Below are 20640 nucleotides of genomic sequence, written 5' to 3' on the forward strand. Positions count from 1 at the left end.
TGGAGTGTGTCACAAAAGTGACGCAACTCCAGCAATGCATCCTTTCACATGGGGAAATCCCCATGTGAAAGGGCTTGCGTCAGTCTTATGCCTGCTGTGAGGCAGGCGCAAGATTTTGACGCAACAGCGTCCTAAAAAGACACAGTGAAATCTCATAGATTTCACTGCGTCACTATTACGAGGCTTTTTGCGGGGGAACGCCCCCGCTGCATACATTATACCTGACGCAGGTATAATGTGGCACAGGGGTTTAAAAAGTGACGCATCTACCTAGATGCGTCACTTTTCAAATATGGCGCAACAGGGCACATTTTTTACACCGCTGGTGTGTCACAAAAAGTGAATCACCGGCGGCGCAAAACTGACGCAAGGCCTTCATAAATAAGGCCCAGTGTATTTTCCAATAAAAGGGCTACTAATTTGTACAGTAATTATCAACAAATGGGAATGGACACTGGTATCTACAATAACCATTGCTTATGTTTGACAACCCTCATAGACACTGTGATTTTAATCTTGAGGTGTATCTTTTATCCGCCCCTTCTCTAACGTCATGGCATAGTCATCGGGTTGTCAAATAACGTGCTATATGCCTGCCTCACCCGAGGCAACCTCTGGTGAATGTAGAAGTGTCCAGAAATTATTGGGACAAATCCAGAGGGATAGTGTGCAAAGCCAAAAGAAGTTCATAAAAAACAGTGTAACACCAAAACCAAAATGTATTATAAAAAGGTGGACACTGTGAATTAAAAAGGAATAGTGGTATATTTGGTAATCGAGTTACTAGATTACCATATGTCTCTATGGGTAGGTCGACATGTTTCAGCTCTATTGGGCCAGGGAGGGTCTGTAGAGCTTTCGTCAGGACAAAAATAAAAAAAGTTTTGATACTCACACAACTTGTTTAGTGTTCAATTGGTTGTATGAGATTCTCATCCTGAGATTCCTATATTGTGGAAACAAAATTAACATTTGGATTCTAAATGTCACATAAACAAATGCATATAGCACGCATACAAATAATTTTTGTAGTCAGTAAAGAAATAAATGGTCAATATATTGAACACTACACAAGTTGTGTGAGTATCAATAATTTTTTTTGTTTTTGTTACACTGTTTTTTATGACCTTCTTTTGACTTTGCACACTATCCCTCTGGATTTGTCCCAATAATTTCTGGACACTTCTACATTCACCAGAGGTTGCCTCGGGTGAGGCAGGCATATAGCACGTTATTTGACAACCCGATGACTATGCCATGAAGGGGCGGATAAAAGATACACTGCAACATTAAAATCACAGCATCTATGAGGGTTGTCAAACATAACCAATGGTTATTGTAGATACCAGTGTCCATTTCCATTTTTTGATATTTACGGTACCTATTCAGGGGAACTGAATGGACTTGAATTCCTCTTCCCTCCTTCATGATTATTGCCTTTAAGCAGCGCACAGCTGCGGGAACAGAATACCTCTGCTAACAATCACGCTAGCATATTGGTGTGTTTTTTTGAATCGATGAGCTTTGAACGATGGAGAATAATAATGGTCTAAGTTTCACTGAAGTGACATAGATGAAATTATAGCGGCACAGCCACTAATACAAAATGCTGAATTTACACAAGCCATTGCCCAGACTGACGAATGGGACACTTTAACCAATAAAAAAAGAGAACAGATTCGAACTGCTATCCATGGAATTATCATGACTGAATATTTGAGAACAAAATCAGCACCCAGAGGTCTATGGATATCTAATGCGCCCAGAATCTTTCTTCATGACCTGGTGTTTCGTCGTGATTGGTCGTCCATATCCTGGAAGTGCACCTTAGACTACTTAGTTCTCATAATAAAGACAGCCAAAAGACTATCAGAGGCACTACTTGTGGAAATTGCAACTTTTGAAAATCAATTGACAGTATTAACCCTCAAGTCTACAAAAAACGATTAGATGAGATCACAAAACAAATGGACGAAACACAAGAGTTCCTGATGCAAAATAAATTACAAAAATTGGCCAAGGATCTCAAAAAGTTCAATCAAGAGCGGATGCATCCCTATTCAAAAGAAGACTACACAGTGATAGATATTACCTCAGATACAGATTCGACAGGGTGGTCCTCGGATGGCTCAGAAAACAACTCAGATCAACCAACGCCGAGAAGAGGGCGAAATAACTCTAGATTCCAAGGCCCTCGACGTGGTAACAGAGGAAACAGATGGCAAAAACCACCTTTCTTCTCGGGGAATCCGATGCCCTTCTTCCAGCCATTTATGCCCCCTTTTGGTGGATGGATGAATCCCTACAATCCAGGAAATGAGCAGCAGCCACAAATGAGCAATCAGATGTTACCAAATCCCAACCACTCACACCAACCACAACAGCCTTTTTTAGGGAGAGGCCAAAACCAACCAGGAGGCAAAAAGAAAAATCTGACATGGCAAGACCGCCCTCTCAATGTACAAACACGAAGTATGTCATCAGCACAGACAGATCTGAACAAGAAGAGTCACTAATTGTAAATTTGACCGATACCATTCTAACCAAAGAACAAACGACCATCCTGAACAAAGGCCTTGGCTTTGTTCCTACCCTTCCTCTTGATCCCTTCAAACTTAAATGTGAATTGTCTGAATTTTGCAGAACATTAAAGTTGAAAGCCTTCTTTGATGGATCTCCCCTTCAAAGAAATGACGGGGACACAACGTTGAGAAGAAAATCTAAATTCTTACCACCAACGAATGCTGTCCCTATCGAAATATTAACATTCGAACAAGCGATTCTAAAAGGAATAGACAATTTAGATAACAAAAAGAAAGCTTTCCAAAATCTCAACAACAAAGAGAGGCGAGCTCTTGAAGAACTTAGAGATAACGACAACATAATTATAAAACCAGCAGACAAGGGGGGTCGGGTGGTTATTCTTACTAAGGAAGGATATAACCAACAATGCCTTGCACTACTGTCTGATGAGAATTTTTACAAGAAACGTGATTCTGATCCTACTGAAAGACTTGTTAATACCATCGCAATAATGACACATGAGGCAGAAGTAAATGGATGGATCTCCAAAAGGGAAGCAGATTTTTTGACACCAAGAGTACCGAAAGTTCAATTTTTCTATTCATTACCTAAAACCCATAAAAATAAGTCCCCTCCATCGGGACGCCCGATAGTTTCGGGTATTGGTTCACTTTTGGAACCTCTTTCAAAGTTTGCTGATGAGTATCTAAAACCCCTAGTTCAGAAAACTCCGACATACCTTAAGGACACTCGTGACCTTCTGATCCAGATCGCTGAGAAAAAATTCGATCCCAAGACTATGATCCTAGTAGGATTAGATGTCGAATTGCTGTACACGAGCCTACCACAAGATGACACTATGCAAATGCTCGAAGACTTACTGTTCCTTGAAGAATGGTCACACCAGACTCCTCGTCACTTCATCCTAGAGTGCTGCCGGCTAGCCTTGAAAGAGAACTATTTCGAATACAATGGTCAACTTTTTTAACAGTGCCATGGTACGTACCTCCATGGGAAGCGCTTTCGCGCCTTCGGTAGCCGGATTGTATGTTAGTCAATTTGAGCAGAAATTTGTTCTAAGCAATGAGAATCCTTACGTTTCCAGTATGCCATACTGGAAACGTTACATCGATGATATTTTGCTTATCTGGGACACAAACAAGAACCTAACTACATTTATGGACTGGCTAAATGGCAGAGACCGCTGGCTAAAGTTCACTTTCACTGCTAGCAAGGACAGAATTGACTTTTTAGATTTGACAATCTTTCCTGAAAATGGGAAATTAGAGACAAAAACTTATATCAAGCCTACAGCTAAGAACAGTCTCCTGTCATATCTGAGTTATCATCCTCGACCTCTCAGAGACAATCTCCCATACAGCCAATTCTTACGACACAAACGCAACTGCAGAAAAGAAAGTGACTACAAACAACAAGCTACAATCTTAAGCAAAAAACTACAAGCAAGAAACTACACGCCCCAGACTATCTAAGTGCAAAAAACGAGCTAAGCATCAGCCCAGAGAGTGTCTGTTACAGATCCATCAAAAAGAACCAATAAAGGATCTTGTAACGTGTGTTACTACCTACTGCCCTGCCACCTATGAAGTACAGAAACTAGTAAGAAAAAATTGGCAAATAATTACATCAGGTACTTTCAATTGGCCGAAGCCAAGAATCGCAAACAGGAGGACCAAGAATCTGAGAGATGTGTTGGTTCACACTCGCCCGAAAAAAAGACCGACTACAACAACCATAAGAAATGTCAACATGGCCCCTGTAACAGGTCACTTCCCTTGTGGAACCTGTGGAGTCTGTAGATTTACCAACACAACAAAAACTTTACGACTCACGGAGGACTTGGTTTGGACCCAAAGGCAGCACACAAATTGCAACTCCACACATGTGGTGTATCTTGTGACATGCCCCTGCCAACAGAAATACGTAGGCATGACCTGTCGAAAGGTTAAAATACATATAGGAGAACACAGGAGCAATGTGAGACTAAAGAAAAGTACAACCAAACTCTGCACACACTTTGTGGAGGCAGGTCACACATGTGACGACCTAAGATGGACAATCTTGGAGATGCTCCACGATAAGAACAATAATGCAGAACAGATCCTTTTTGAAAAGGAACAAAGATTGGTTAATCGCCTCAAGACCCATATATGAGGGATGAATGACAATATTCCATGGCGCCAGTTCTACTAATGTTACCGATAATTTCATTAATACTGCAAAAATCGATCAAAACAAAATGAATAATTTGCAATATATATCTTCTCTTTCACATTATACCAACCTGGCTAAACTTCATGCGTTGCGTTTTAGTCCCCATTGATAGAGACCCTATAGTGGTTATACTTCAGTTAGACAATCGTCTTTCTATCATTATTATTTCTGATTGTTTTAGCAAATATTCATATTAACCTTATCGGTTCTGGCTTTGCACGTGATGACACGGTAAACATTCAAATAATAATGATGAATCTACACTGACGCCTAAAAGTGCACTGCCGGCTCTTTAAAGGTTGCCATCTTGATAGTATACTCGCCTTCTAGTATGAACCCCCAGTTTATTTTTACTCCATTTATAGTGGAGAAAGAAGGACCTTCCCACTTTCCAGGGGCAGAGTCAGCAGTAGGAGGAATTACTCTTCAACACGCGGGTAAGAATGGCGTTCTGTCCAGTTTCCTAACCGCCTGAGTTACTTGCGGTATGACTAGTTCAACATAGCTCTATTACCTAGCGCTTTGTCTGTCTTATTTCTAGCTAAGACCACGTTTATCGCGACTCTCCTTGCCACCTGATGCAGAGAGATTAACCAATAACGAAGGTATTTAAAACATTGTATTGCCGATATCTAGCTGTTTAACTAATCTAACGCATTTGGAATCTTCGAGCCCAGAATTAGATCTATTTTGGTAAATACAGTAGGAACTGTTTATATGCATGCTTAACGCATTAACGCAGTACAGACCAGCTTTTGCGCGATAACTGTAAGCAAACTCAGTGTAGACCAGTCTTCGCGGGATAACTGTAAGCAATTCCACCGCGCGCTGTTGAGACCGACTAACAATCTCTTACACGCCACCGAGAATGCTGCTTAAAACTAGGATCCTAGCGACCACAAGGTACTCTAGGCTATTCCCCCATACAGTGAACCGACCTATTTATTTGTTCTCCTGTTCCCAGCTCTAGTTTCATTTTATTGCCCATATTGTTGTGCACGCCAAATAGAAATGACTGTTCACGAATATATTGACCATTTATTTCTTTACTGACTACAAAAATTATTTGTATGCGCGCTATATGCATTTGTTTATGTGACATTTAGAATCCAAATGTTAATTTTGTTTCCACAATATAGGAATCTCAGTATGAGAATCTCATACAACCAATTGAACACTACACAAGTTGTGTGAGTATCAATCATTTTTTTGTTTTTGTCCTGACGAAAGCTCTACAGACCCTCCCGGGCCCAATAGAGCTGAAACATGTCAACCTACCCATAGAGACATATGGTAATCCAGTAACTCAATTACCGAATATACCACTATTCCTTTTTAATTCACAGTGTCCACCTTTTTATAATAAATTTTGGTTTTGGTGTTACACTGTTTTTTATTAACTTCTTTTGGCTTTGCACACTATCCCTCTGGATTTGTCCCAATAATTTCCGGACACTTCTACATTCACCAGAGGTTGCCTCGGGTGAGGCAGGCATATAGCACGTTATTTGACAACCCAATGACTATGCCATAATGTTAGAGAAGGGGCGGATAAAAGATACACCGCAACATTAAAATCACAGCGTCTATGAGGGTTGTCAAACATAACCAATGGTTATTGTAGATACCAGTGTCCATTCCTATTTTTTGATAATTACGGTACCTATTCAGGGGAACTGAATGGACTTGAATTCGTCTTCCCTCCTTCATGATTATTACTAATTTGCACAGACATACAGTTTTAATGATGAAACAATATACTACCAGAATCAGACTGTGCAGGTAAGAGCGGTGGAGCAGGGTGGCGCAGGGGGGACTCGACAGATGATGACAAGGCAAAATTAAAAATGTATTCAATTTTCCCCTGTCATCCTCTATTGAGTACCCCACCCCCGCCAGAACGCTCTTACCTGCACAGGCTGTTCCTGTATTCTACCCAAACAATAATATGTGGAAATCGGGTTTCAGTAAATATTTCTAATTTCTAATGGTGGCTAATATATTTTAAAATATATCTACAGTTTATTTACAGGTATTTAAATGCAAATGTTTGCTAGAATATAATTGATATCCTACAGTCTTTCACTGTACCTGTACCTCAACTAGATTGTACATAGTTCACTTTGGATAATTATCTCACTTTCCAGTTGGAGAAAGGAAAGCAAAATAAATAACAATCTCTCTGTTAAACCTATTTTAATTTCTGTCTTTGAATACCCAACAAATGAGATAAGAACACAATTTAAAATACTCTTTATTGCTTATGCATCTTCTGAACTGCATGTGGGTATTTACCCCTACTTCCAGAGCCTATGATTGATCATGGCACTGGTCATTTTTATGGAAGCGGATTGTAGCTGGCCTCCTTTGGAGCTGTGCATACACTTGTCAGTATCTTACAACTTGGCCTGTGTCTTGATTCATTGGATGGCCTCAAGTTAACTATGGACAGCTTGCTTCCATTGATGACTATACCCTTGCTGTTTTTCAGGTTAATATTGTAGCCTCTACTCCTCTCAATATTTTCACATTTACTTTTACTACTACTCTAACCTCCATTCCAGCCTCTTTTGTTGTGTGTAATCTGGCTGCTATCCTTGCATCCTGTTTTCTAAGCTTAAACAATTACAGAATATGAGGCCTATTCACAAACGCCATTTTGGAGCAAGTACTGTTACTTTATGTACTCCAAAATGAAATTCACAAACCTCGGACTGGAGATCTTCGTCTCTTTTATCTTTAATTTTGGAGAGCTCCACCTTGATGGGGAGATCTATATACATGTGAGTAAGGTTGTAGTAGCATCTGTGGGATGAATAAGAGGGAATGAGGGTTAGAAATAACCCTGGGCGAAGAACTACGCTCCGTTCGCGGAGTTTGCGGAGTTCGGCAACTCCGCTTTCCGCGGAGTACGCGTAGCTGTCGATTACTCCGCGATCCGGTGCGTAGCGTAGTTCTCGCGCGCTGAATAACATTATCGCGTGCGCGGCAATGGCTTACCTTGGTTATGCGTTCGCTTTTTCCCGGTCGCGTGTGCCACCATGTTTGTAAACCCTCCCGCACCATTCCGTGTGACTGTGCGAACGCGATAACGTCATTTGGATGCGTGATAGCGTCATAAGGACGCGCGAGGACGCTTGTTCGTAAGATCGAGTTGCCGAACACGCAGAACCTGCAATCTTGCACAGAATAACTCGCGAGCATGTTAAAAGTTAAACCATAATAATAAATTACCATTTTGGTTAGCCAAAAAGTGAGAAACCCCTTAAAGTTGTACCTTTGGCTGTATTTTTTGGGGGGAAGGAGTCCTATTTTTGTTTCTACTCTATTTTTGAAGATTAAGGAGGAAGGGCTCTTGAGTTTACAACTTCCTGTTCCTGTCCACCAGGCTCCTCCCAGTGCTTTGTCCTACAGGTGCTAACTTTCATTTGGATTTTGAGCTGGAAGGATCACTTTCTGCGTGTGTTGGCTGCATTACTGCTTTTTCTTGGATTTGATTGAGGACTTTTGGATTTTGAATTCTCTTTTTCAAGTAAGTTTCAGTAATGTATGAGTGAGTATGATGTTGTAGACTTGTGTTTGTTTGATTTGAGATTTTTTTAACTACAGTATTCATTCATTCCTGGATTTAAATTATTGATGGGGGCCTGTACTTTTATGAGGTCCCAACTTATATTTCTTTTTAAATTTCATCCAGGCTACATAGAGAGGTACCCATGGGTAAAATCATAATTCTCTGGTCTGTGTTTAAATTTTTATTCAAGTTTGTAAACAAACATCATGGCTGGCATTGGATTATGGTCATTATGCAATACCAATGTCTGTTGTGGAATTTCTGTTTGTGTAATTTAAATGGTTTTTATTTTTTTTAAGCCAATAGCTGACCCTAGTACTCCATGTAGTTAGTGTGTAGGCATGCTTGAGTTCATTGTATTAACTTTGTGTGGTTGGCCTGGCCATGTGTTGGCGGCCATTTTATGATTCCCAGCCACTTTGCTCTTGCCATAGGCCTCCAACCTTGTGGCCTACTCTGCCAGTAGGCCAGAGGTACTAGTCATAGGGTCATGAAAGTTAATCAACTGTTTTTGTGGTGTACCCTTAATTAGAAAATCATGGATGGCTTGGTTTGATTTAGAAAATCTTATTTTTATGTGTGGGGTATGTCAGGTTTTGGGTGTGTTGAACGAATCTGTCAATTTCTGCCATTAGGTAACCCTAGGAATACAGCTTGTGTAGTTTTGGTAACTTCGCACGGTGTGAGAACGTGACCTTACATTTTTTGTCTTGTTCGCACGCTCAATGTACTGGCTCGGGAACGCGATAACGACGTTTCATTTAATTCGCGCTGCCGAACACGCCGATTTTGCATTCTCGCGAACAATATGTCCCGAGTTGCATAAAAGTTCCTCGAAAATGTTTAATGTGTTTCTTGTGCTACAAAAAGTCCTCATTTATGTGTCATTTGGTTGTAGTTTTGTCTTATTGGAGCATGTACCTCTTCCAGTTTCTTTCTGCCCTCTATGTAATGATTTCTTGTTTATGGGTGGGGTGACCAATTTGGGCAGTGGTGTGTCCATTTTGTGAAGCTAAGCATTGTCCCTTTGCCATAGGCTTTTATTGTCTGTCTTCTCTTTCTTTTCATGTTGTTGTTGGTGGCCAGGCCATGTGGTGGTGGCCTTTTTGTGTGTACTTCCTTTGTGATGATTCTGCCATGTTGTTGTTGGTGGCCAGGCCATGTGGTGGCAGCCATTTTGTAGGTACTTCCTTTGTGATGATTCTGCCTTGTTGTTGTTGGTGGCCAGGCCATGTGGTGGAGGCCATTTTGGGTATACATGCTTTGTGATTTTTCCATGTTGTTGTTGGTGGCCAGGCCCTATGGTGGCGGCCATTTTGTGTGTCCTTCCTTTGTGCTTTTGCCATAGGCATCCAAAGATTTTGACTATTCTGGCAGTAGGGCAGTGGTACTACTACTCACAGCCATAGGTGCATTAAAGTTAATCAACTCTTTTTGTGCTGTATCTTTAATTACATCGTGTATGGCTTTGGATTGCTTCACATTTTTTTTATGTTGGTACTTTCAGCTTTTGGTTGCTTGTGTGTAACTAATAGGGCACTCCCTGCCAGTAGGTAACCTTAGGAATACAGCTCGCGTACTTTTGGTAACGTCGCACAGTGTGGACACGCGACCTTACATTTTTTGTCTTGTTCGCGCGCTCAATGTACTGGCTCGTGAACGAGATAACGACGTTTCATTCAATTCGCGCTGCCGAACACGCCGATTTTGCATTCTCGCGAACAATATGTCCCAAGTTGCATAAAAGTTCCTCGAAAATGTTTAATCTGTTTCTTGTGCTACAAAAAGTCCTCATTTATGTGTCATTTGGTTGTAGTGTTGTCTTATTGGAGCATGGACCTCTTCCACTTTCTTTCTGTCCTCTATGTAATGATTTCTTGTTTATGGGTGGGGTGACCAATTTGGGCAGTGGTGTGTCCATTTTGTGAAGCTAAGCATTGTCCCTTTGCCATAGGCTTTTATTGTCTGTCTTCTCTTTCTTTTCATGTTGTTGTGGGTGGCCAGGCCATGTGGTGGGGCCATTTTGTGTGTACTTCCTTTGTGATGATTCTGCGATGTTGTTGTTGGTGGCCAGGCCATGTGGTGGCGGCCATTTTGTAGGTACTTCCTTTGTGATGATTCTGCCATGTTGTTGTTGGTGGCCAGGCCATGTGGTGGCGGCCATTTTGTGTATGCTTCCTTAGTGACTGATTTTGCCATGTTGTTGGTGGCCAGGCCATGTGGTGGAGGCCATTTTGGGTATACATGCTTTGTGATTTTTCCATGTTGTTGTTGGTGGCCAGGCCCTATGGTGGCGGCCATTTTGTGTGTCCTTCCTTTGTGCTTTTGCCATAGGCATCCAAGGTTTTTGACTATTCTGGCAGTAGGGCAGAGGTACTACTAGTCACAGCCATAGGTGCATTAAAGTTAATCAACTCTTTTTGTGCTGTATCTTTAATTACATCTTGTATGGCTTTCGATTGCTGCACATTTTTTTATGTTGGTACTTTCAGCTTTTGGTTGCTTGTGTGTAACTAATAGGGCACTCCCTGCCAGTAGGTAACCTTAGGAATACAGCTCGTGTACTTTTGGTAACGTCGCACAGTGTGGACACGCGACCTTACATTTTTTGTCTTGTTCGCGCGCACAATGAACTGGCTCGGGAACGCGATAACGACGTTTCATTCAATTCGCGCTGCCGAACATGCCGATTTTGCATTCTCGCGAACAATATGTCCCGAGTTGCATAAAAGTTCCTCGAAAATGTTTAATCTGTTTCTTGTGCTACATAAGTCCTCATTTATGTGTCATTTGGTTGTAGTGTTGTCTTATTGGAGCATGGACCTCTTCCACTTTCTTTCTGTCCTCTATGTAATGATTTCTTGTTTATGGGTGGGGTGACCAATTTGGGCAGTGGTGTGTCCATTTTGTGAAGCTAAGCATTGTCCCTTTGCCATAGGCTTTTTTTGTCTAACTTCTCTTTCTTTTTATGTTGTTGTGGGTGGCCAGGCCATGTGGTGGGGGCCATTTTGTGTGTACTTCCTTTGTGATGATTCTGCCATGTTGTTGGTGGCCAGGCCATGTGGTGGCGGCCATTTTGTAGGTACTTCCTTTGTGAATTTGTCATTGGCCTCCCTGCTTTTGGTCTGATCTGACAGTAGGCCAGAGTCCCAGAGGTAGTAGTTAGCGGGGCTGCTCTATGTAGCTGTTTCTATTTGGTCTATTCAATTAACATCATTAGTGCATGTGTGTATGGCATTGCATTCCCATATGTGTTGTCTGGGCAGGGGTGTAGGTAACTTTTTTTGTGTGTGTAATAATGTTATGCCTTGTATGTGTTTTTGCGCCTTGTATGTGTTTTTGCGGTGTAGGTTTCCAACCTCTTAGCCATGGGGTATTTTTTTTATTTCTTGCATTAACCTGTCATGTGTAGCATGCATCCTCCTTTTTCTGTCCATATTGGTATATAGGCCCACTTGACTTTATTGGTTCACTTCTTTCTGGACTTCATGTGGCTGGGAGCTGTGGTGCTGGTAGTATTAGTCTTCTGTTTTGTGTTCTATACATTGGCCTGTGTGTCTTTCAATTGTTCATGTTGGCTTACTGCTTGTTTGACTGATGTTGTTCTGTCTTCTTTGCTTGTAGGTGCACAAAGAAAGACTGAGGAGGTGCTGTTTGTTTTCATCCATCGCCCGTTCTACTGCCAGACCAACATCCTTCAGTTGTACGCCACGTGTGGTGTGTGACTCATCTGACCACACATCTCTGCAATTTGTGCTACTGAGTGCTGCTGTGTGCTGACATCAGAAGAAGATGGGCCCTAAGAAAGCAGGTACCAGGTCCTCCACCACCAAGAAAGTTGCTGAGAAGAAGGTACAGAAGAAGGAAGTGTCACTTAAGTGTGGTATGGACCCCAAAACCTTTTTGGGCCTCAAAAAGGTATGCCTGCAGCAGCGGTGTCCGGGGTGCAAGCTGGGGCCAGCACATCCGCATTAACGGGGCCAAGCCACCAACCCAGGGCCAAGCACATGAGGGTCGAAGAGGTAGCCAGCCTAGTGTTACAAAGCAGTGATACTGAGCCTGAACTAAACTTATCGCTGTCTCAAAGTAGTACACAATCCTTGCAAGATGAAAGTGCTCAACAACCACCGCCAGCACTAGATGTTCAACAACCACTTCCCGCAATAGTTGTTGAACAACCACAAGCACCGTCTGCAATAGTTGTTCAACAACAACAACCAAATCCCACAATAGTAGTTGTTGAAGAACCACAGCCCGCTATAGTACTTCCTCAAGAACAACAACCACCATCTCCGCACGCAATAGTAGTAGTTGTTCCTCCTGAAGTCGGGGCAGTTCAGGAAGTAGAGCCTCATTCCGAGGAAGAAGAAGAGGAAGCCACTTCTGGAGGTGATCTATTGTCTTTCAATTTACCAAGGAAAAGGAGGGTTAGTGGTGGCAGTGCATCGACTTCTTCGCCAAGCATCTCTTCAGATGACCTTGATGAGGAGTGGCATCCAAATGTATCTGAGCATTCAAAGGAGAGACATCCCAAGACCAGGCTAGGAAAAAGGAAGGATCCACCAAGGCTTGAAATGGAGGTCGATGTATGTGAGCAGGATACTGCTGGTGATAAAGACGGGTCTGACACTGTTATCATCACGAGCGTTATTCCTGGTGCAGAGGATGTAGAGACCAACATTTTCACTCTATCCAGAAGGGCTGCGATTAGTGATGAGCAGGTAGCACGTATAACTCCTACACACTCAGCACCCAAAGTAACACCAGCTCCCATTTTTTCATCAGCGAAGGCCCGGCAGCGTCCGACATCCAGCACAAGCGCCACCTCAACAGAAGGAGGTAGTGGCAGTACTAGTACTGAGCTGTCACATAGGGAAATTCAACAAAAATCCTCCAGTTCATCCGGCATTGGAAGTGGGTCCTCTTCCTATGGCAGGAGACAAAAGTTTACCTTCCCAGTGTGGGATTTATTTACGGTTCACCCCCATCAGGAGAACATTGCTATATGTACCATTTGTCATACCAATGTTAGTCATGGTAAGATTGGTACAAACTATGGTACTGGAGGCCAAACGACCCATTTGAAAAAAACACACGTAATCCAGTGGGAGAACCACCTTGCAAGCTTAAAAAATGTCAGCACTGGTGTTGGTGGGGATACAGTACTACAAGGTCCACTCATGGTTGACCAGGAGGAAGAAGAGGGAGACGATGACCTTCTATCTGGGAGTGGTATACAAATGAGCCCTGTCGTCAGCACTGGAGTGGTGCAGTCCACATCCTCCGCATCAGCAACTTCTCAGTGGCACCAGAGTCAGCCGGAGACACCAAGGAGTGCAAAGTCTGCGTTAAAAGGTGGTCTGTCTAGCATAACAGAAAGAAATACCAAGCAGCTTACCATTACTAGCATGTTTAGGCAGGAGGGAAAGTACGAGCGGAACCACCCAATAGCACGTTTGTATAATGCGAATCTTGCAAAAATGTTGGCACTCGACCTTCTCCCATTTTCATTTGTTGAGGCAGTGGGATTTCGGGAATTAGTGGCAACACTCTCCCCAAAATGGGATATTCCCAGTGGCTACTATTTTGCAAGAGTTGCTATTCCAGCACTACACCACGACGTGCTGGAATTGATTGGGAAAGCCTTACAACAGAGTGTTGTCCATTGTATCCACCTGACAACAGACATGTGGAGCAGTCGCGAAGCCACAGCAGATTATAAGTGCATCACCGCACACTGGATCTCTTTTGCAGGTGTTAAAGACAAGTTAACTTCAGGCCTTGACGTTGCTGGGATTTTTAATGATACTCGCAGACATGCAACTGTAGCCATGTTTGGAATGGAGAAAAATCATACTGCTGAAAACATTTTGTCAGAGTTTAACAGCAAGGTCTTTGAATGGCTGCAACCAAGAGGCCTTAAGATGGGTTTTGTTGCCACCGACAATGGCAGTAATGTAGTGAAGGCAATGAGAGAAGGACATTATTTCAGGGTACCCTGTTTGGCATACTGCATTAACTTAGTCGTGCAAGACTTTCTGAAAACTGAAGCCAAAGTCAGCAACATACTGACCATCAGCAGAAGAATATGCACGCATTTTAACCATTCTTTTAAAGCACGGAAGCTGCTACGCGTCATTCAGCGTGAGCATAGATTGCCAGTCAAAGCACTGATCCAGGAGGTCCCAACACGTTGGAACTCTACTTATTTCATGCTTGAGCGTCTCTTTGAGCAGTACATACCACTGAATGCTTATGTCATGTCAAGAAGATTAGGGGATCCTACTGTTAATCTTAAAACCCTGACCGTTGAGATGTGGCAGTGGGACATCATTAAATGCTTGACAGAGATGCTACAACCTTTTGAGGTCTTCACACGTGCAGTTAGCAGGGAGGACTGTACTATGGGCCAAGCCATCCCATTGTTGTACATGCTCGAGCAACAGCTGAAGGAGGTCTGTGAAAAATACGAATGTGACGAAGAAAAAGTTGATGCATATACCTTGGCCAAGGCCTTAGCCAACCGCTTATCTGTAAATGCAAGGCTTCAAGGGATTGTGTCAGATCAACATTACATAACTGCAACAATGTTGGATCCACGGTACAAAATGTTTGTCAGCAGTAGCGCAGTAATTCCTTTTTCAGATAGGGATGTTGCCAATTACAAAACTTCCATAGCTGTGGAAGCTAATGATTTAGAAACCGAATGGCTGTTACTTAAAGGCCTGTCAGTGCCAGCCCAGGACAGTCAAAGTACTCCAGGCCATCCTCCTGAGGCAAGTTCATCAGAGCGTGAGAGCAGTGCGTCTGCTTCCCAGCAGGCACCAACAGTACCAAAAGCAGCACCTATACGATTTGATTCAGCAGACACAACCAAAAGCATAACTGCTTTTTTTCTACAAAAGGGATGGGTAAGTCCGTTGCTGTTGCAAAGGGGAAAGAGGACCAGCAAAGCCGAGCACCAATGAACACTGAGCGGATGGTTCAGGCCTATCTGGATGACACAACAGAGGTGTTCATGGAGCAAAGCCCATTGGTCTATTGGTATGAAAGAAGGAGACAGTGGCCAGTGCTGAGCAGGCTGGCGATAAAGTATCTGGCTTGTCCTGTAGCCAGTGTCCCTTCTGAGCGGGTTTTCAGTGCTGCTGGTGCCATTGTGACATCGAAAAGGACCAGTCTCTCCCCCAAAAGCGTGGAGAGGCTGACAATGATAAAAATGAATCAACACTTCATACCACCAGACTATACTGTACGTGAATCAGAGCTGGATGAAGAAAGCGAGTCCGAAGAAATCATCACTACTGTGTTACATGACCTACTTCTGTCTGAACCCCCTGAGTTTGAGGACGAGCTCCTCTTCCCAGACAAATAGGCTTTTAAATTGTTACTGTCTCCCTTCCTTTATTTGTGTTATTTATTTTTTTATTAACAATGGCTTTCTGGTGCAAAACTGCTAATAAAAACCACAACCAAATCCATCCCCACCACTGATTCTTTTTATGTACCTACTGGAGTTGCACGCCTGTGCATTTATTTTCACTGTATCTTTTTATTTACCTCCTGGAGTTGCACGCCTGTGCATTTATGTTCCATGTTGACTGCACTCCTCAGAGTCTTGCTCCATCTTCTTGACTCCCACTCAAGTCAATACAATTCCATCTTGCCAGCCATACATTGGATGTTGTAGATGGAGTATAGTACAATAACAATAATGTAGCCTCTAACAGTTCCTCCATAACAAGTGTACCGTACATGACTACAGCCATCCTCTATTTCATTTGGAATCTGCAACTCATCACTGCCTTACTGAGTCTTAAGGCTACCACTTCTGTCTGCAGGCATTCATAGACGACTCTTCAGTGTCAAAAGAAACTTGAGCAGGCATTCATAGACGACTCTTCAGTGTCAAAAGAAACTTGAGCAGGCATCCACAACTGAAGTCAACTTGTTGTGACTCGCATTACTTTTAAAAGGCTCGGCAGCATCTGTGATCAATCATCTGACAGTGAAAGAGAAGAGCAAGACAGGTATATTAAATGAATGATGCCATGCATTGCATTGGATGTATTGTTTTGCTGACTCTGAGCAAATGTGCATGGAGTTGAAGTATACTAGTAACTTCAGACTCACGTGATAGCCAATTTTTCCATTTAATTTAATGATATAAATTATTTACGCACTTGTGTTCCTACTACTACACAGATGCAGTCAGGACTTAATTTATCGTAATCACTCACTACAGACTGAGTTGCTGTTGCTGTTGGACTTGACGTGCCACACCTGATGATGATGGTGACCACCATATCTTTGCTGTCAGGCAGTTGGATCTGAGCTGATTGATGTACGATGTTTCTTGGAGTGGAATACAAGGTAATAAATACAAATAAGAGGCACAGCACAGTAGACCCAGGCTCCTACATGTGTGTGCACTGTGCAGTGGTAGAGTACAATAGTGGTATGATTGATGACTGAGAATGACGCATTGATTTTGTTGATTAATTTTGTAAATGGTAGGTTGCTTTTTTATTCGCCTTTCTGTGGCTCTGTGAAATTTTTAGGGAAACGCAGTTTGTATTACGGGCGACCCTGTGTCGTCGTCGTGGGCCTGTTCTGTGCTGGCTCCTGTCTTTTCTTGTACTTCTAGATTAATAATGATGTGCAACTAGTAGACTTATACATATTGTATCAAAGCCGCCTCAGTCTGAAAGTCCTCTCATACAACTACTCCTCTTGTAGTATTTTTTTGATCTTTACTGTATTACAATTTGTTTAGGTCATTCACATTCTTTTGTATTTGCCTTTTCTTTTTCAGGCTGGACGTTTTTCACCCACTGCTATTATGCTATGAGCATCAACTCACCCTTACCACTAATCCTCATCATCAAGCAATTGCATGGCGGGAAACCAAGAATGATATTCAGTGTGTCCTTTTCTTACGTTTATTCCTTACATTCATTGGGTAGTGGATCAACATCATAAATCATCGTCTTCATTGTTTTGCTTTTGTTGTCTCCATGCGTACTGTTTTTCTTTCTCAAACCTTTCCCAAAACCCCCGTACCCATCCATTCAACAAACCCTAACCCTCTTCCCCCGGGCTGCGTGGTTTCATTGAGGTGTAATGTTTCTTACATTAAATATACACCAACAATTTGATCACGGGCTTGCTGGGGCAGATATGGTGAAAGCAACAATAGTGAAATGTCAACAAGGCATGGTCAGGATCTTCTTCGGCTTCCCAAATCAAGCTCTGTGTATAATGGCAATTAATTTACCATTACCATCAAACAACGAATACATCTAATGAATTGGCGTAATTGTTTGGGTTTAAGTTTAAAGCATTATGATTTAGAAAAGTTTGACGTTGCCGTGAGTACTACAACTACAGTTGAACTTCTTATCTTCTCTTGCACTTACTTTCCAGTCCCCAAAACCATTGTTTTGTTTCAGTTTAGCAGTTGCAATATTGGGTCAGTCGTGTAATGTACAGTACTTACTTATACTACCCCCCCCACATTGTCTGTCACGCAAATGACTGCCTCTTTCTTTTTGTCTCAAAATGCTACTGGCAGAGTCTGTCTACTACTAGGACTATCACAGAAGTTCAGAACCACAGATTCTTCTCCATTGTCTTGGGAAACAAATGCAGCCCTTGCAGTGCCACACTTCATCATAAATCATTATCAGCAATCACAGGTAAGATAAGTTTGCTGTGAGGTATAACGCAAGACAGACTGATAGTTCTTCTAATACTACAAATATAACTCGGTGAGGGTTTACCGCATCTATCTGTCTGCATGTTAAAGATGTGGGCAATATATTTTTTTATTAGAAAGCACTGTCCGCCGACCTGCATGGCCAATTAAACCTTGCGATGTTGCACAACGTACATTATTTGGTGAAACAATCCCCCCTCCACCCCCCCAAGAAATGCAAATGAACTTCAAATGTTTTCTTTTGAACATAACTTTGTGTCTCGTTTATCGTTTATTTAAAAATAATATAAATAAAGATGATACAAAAATAAAATATATATTAAATCTTACCCCACAGCTGTCCCTACCCGCCTCCCCTAACCCCAACCAAATTTCCACGTTCAATGCAACCCCAACACCCAATTCCCACCCACCAACAAAAGGATTGAAAAAGGGGCAAACAAACAGGGTCCATCTCAAAGCCGGCGGGCTTTTTAGTGTTTATCAACAATGACCTTCACACGCTCCTCTATTTCACCCTCCAGCCTGGCTACCCGGAGGAGTATCTTTCTTTGGAACTGACGGCACCTACATTGGCATGCATGTTGTTGTTGGGGGGTGGGCGATGCTGTAAAAATCTGGCGGCGGGCAGCTGCCTGACCACGGCGACGTACTCCTGCAGGCTTGGGGGCCGGGGCATTGGAAGAGGCAGCAGCTGCTGCCGCCGCCTCCTCCTCCTCCTCCTCGGCCTGAGCCACCAGCCGGCGGTAGGCCTCAACGATGGCCTGCAGTTTCCGCTGCTGGGCCCGGACTGCCAACTCCTTTCTCGTTGGTTTCGAAGGAGTAACTATAAAGAAAGAGACAGAATTGTTGTAATCCTAAATCCCAGAAAATCAAGAACACAAAATGTATTCAACACATAGTGGCACAGTACAGTAGCACTAGCAAGCAAGCTGAGTACAAAAAATGGTGTTTTATCTATCTTGAACATTCTACGGCTTATATACTTAATTTGTTTGACTTTTTGGCACAGCATTATGCCTGCCCTAGTAGCATAGCATGGGTGTACTTCAACGGTCACACACATACGAACACCTGTCTTTTTAATATCTCGTTTTTTTATATCATATACTCTGTGCTTCCAGGAACAGTGAAAGTCTCAAACTAACATTAATTAACAGGGGCCAGCTAGTTCTAGTAAATGTCTAGTAGAGACTATCATTCTTTATATCGCGCAACAAACCTTAGGTGGTTTGTGTTTTGCCAGCAACGACCCGGAATGCACCCAGTCGTCCCCTCCTTCCCTTGCGTTTGGGTTTGACCAAAACACCGCTGCTGACACTATCCACCACTACCCACCGATATTGAATGTGTCTGAGGTTCCGTGACGATTTGAACCCGTGTTTTCAACATTGTCGTAAATACATAATTTTGGTATCAGTGAACCGCAAATGATCCATTTAGTATATCCTGGTGTTTTCGCTATGCTACGAGCAAGAGCACTCCTGTTACAAGCACATTTCTGATCTACCCATGGCATCCATCTTAGATCACGGAAGCCATGTTGTATTTCTTGCCCTCACATAGACAATGGACACGCAGTGACCTCTTTCACTCAAGGACACGTAAGCTTTAGCCGGAGATTCACCTCGCTAGTGACACGTGCACCTTAGAACAGAACACGCCATGGCTACATGACTCGACAGAAGTTGCCTCCTCTGCCTAAGGCCAGCCCTGCTATACTGGTTCTCGTGTTCGTTGGCCTGATCATGATTAGGCGGCCGAAGCTGGTAGCCTTGCCCATTTACGACCCACAAACATCTCTTATCCTGCTTTTCTATCTTCTGCACCTGGCTCTGCTCCTTTCCTTCTGGGCCTTTATTAGGGGGAGGTAACGAAATTTACGATGAGGCGGTCCGGCTCTTGAATGTAAAGTTGACATAAGATTATGATGGAACAGTGGGAACCCCTCGTTCGTAATGTTTTGACATCAGATATTGTTGACGATTCCTGTGCAACGCCAAATATTTATTGTTTAAGATACAAAGGTTTAGGAATGTACTAACATGTAAAGAATTCGCCCGAAGTCTAATATTTAGTATATAAGGAGCAACCCTCTTTGTACAAATCGAACAGGCTCCTACAATCTGCCCGTGTGTAGTTTCTGTGACTTCTGTGTCCCTGCAGTAATAAACCTTTGGTCTTTGACGCCACCATCGAGAAGCCCGTGTTTCTGTTTATTTGTGCACCGAGACAGGTAGAACTCCGGGGTCTTCGGGTGTTATCCCTGACACCTCTGGACGGAACCAAAAAGTCCAGAACTCCAATTGGCCCCCACGTGGGGCGACGTCATTCGGTACCGGTCCAAAAGCCTGAAGAGTTCGAGAAGCTTCGTGTGAAGATTTCCGAGGGAGGCGCCCCACTTCATCGATCCCGGCATATCGCAAAAGTGGCCCGATGTTCTCTTCCACGAGGGTTCCCGTTCGGACGGCTGCAGTGGTCCGTTGCCTTGACCGTCGCCCTGTCTTGGACCCGAGGTGCAGTCCTTAGTACGGCGAGACGTGACGGGTTTCTCCTTGGTGACGTCTTCAGTGCCTCAGTTAAGTATTAAGTG

General features: G+C 42.9%; 1 protein-coding gene and 1 pseudogene across 1 annotated transcript in view; both read left to right on the forward strand.

Moving 5' to 3' along the window:
• Positions 1-1531: 1531 nt before the first annotated feature.
• LOC147698277 (uncharacterized) lies at positions 1532-2516 on the forward strand (annotated as a pseudogene).
• Positions 2517-4473: 1957 nt separating this feature from the next.
• The window catches only part of LOC147698278 (uncharacterized), a 56088-nt gene continuing 39921 nt past the window's right edge, over positions 4474-20640 (forward strand). The window contains exons 1-2 of the mRNA XM_086936213.1: positions 4474-4671; positions 5300-5363. Coding sequence (XP_086792339.1) covers positions 4474-4671; positions 5300-5363 — 262 coding nt within the window. The remainder of the gene's footprint in view (positions 4672-5299; positions 5364-20640) is intronic.

Source organism: Lissotriton vulgaris, chromosome 8, assembly GCF_964263255.1.
Source record: "Lissotriton vulgaris chromosome 8, aLisVul1.2, whole genome shotgun sequence".
In the NCBI taxonomy this organism is placed as follows: domain Eukaryota; kingdom Metazoa; phylum Chordata; class Amphibia; order Caudata; family Salamandridae; genus Lissotriton; species Lissotriton vulgaris.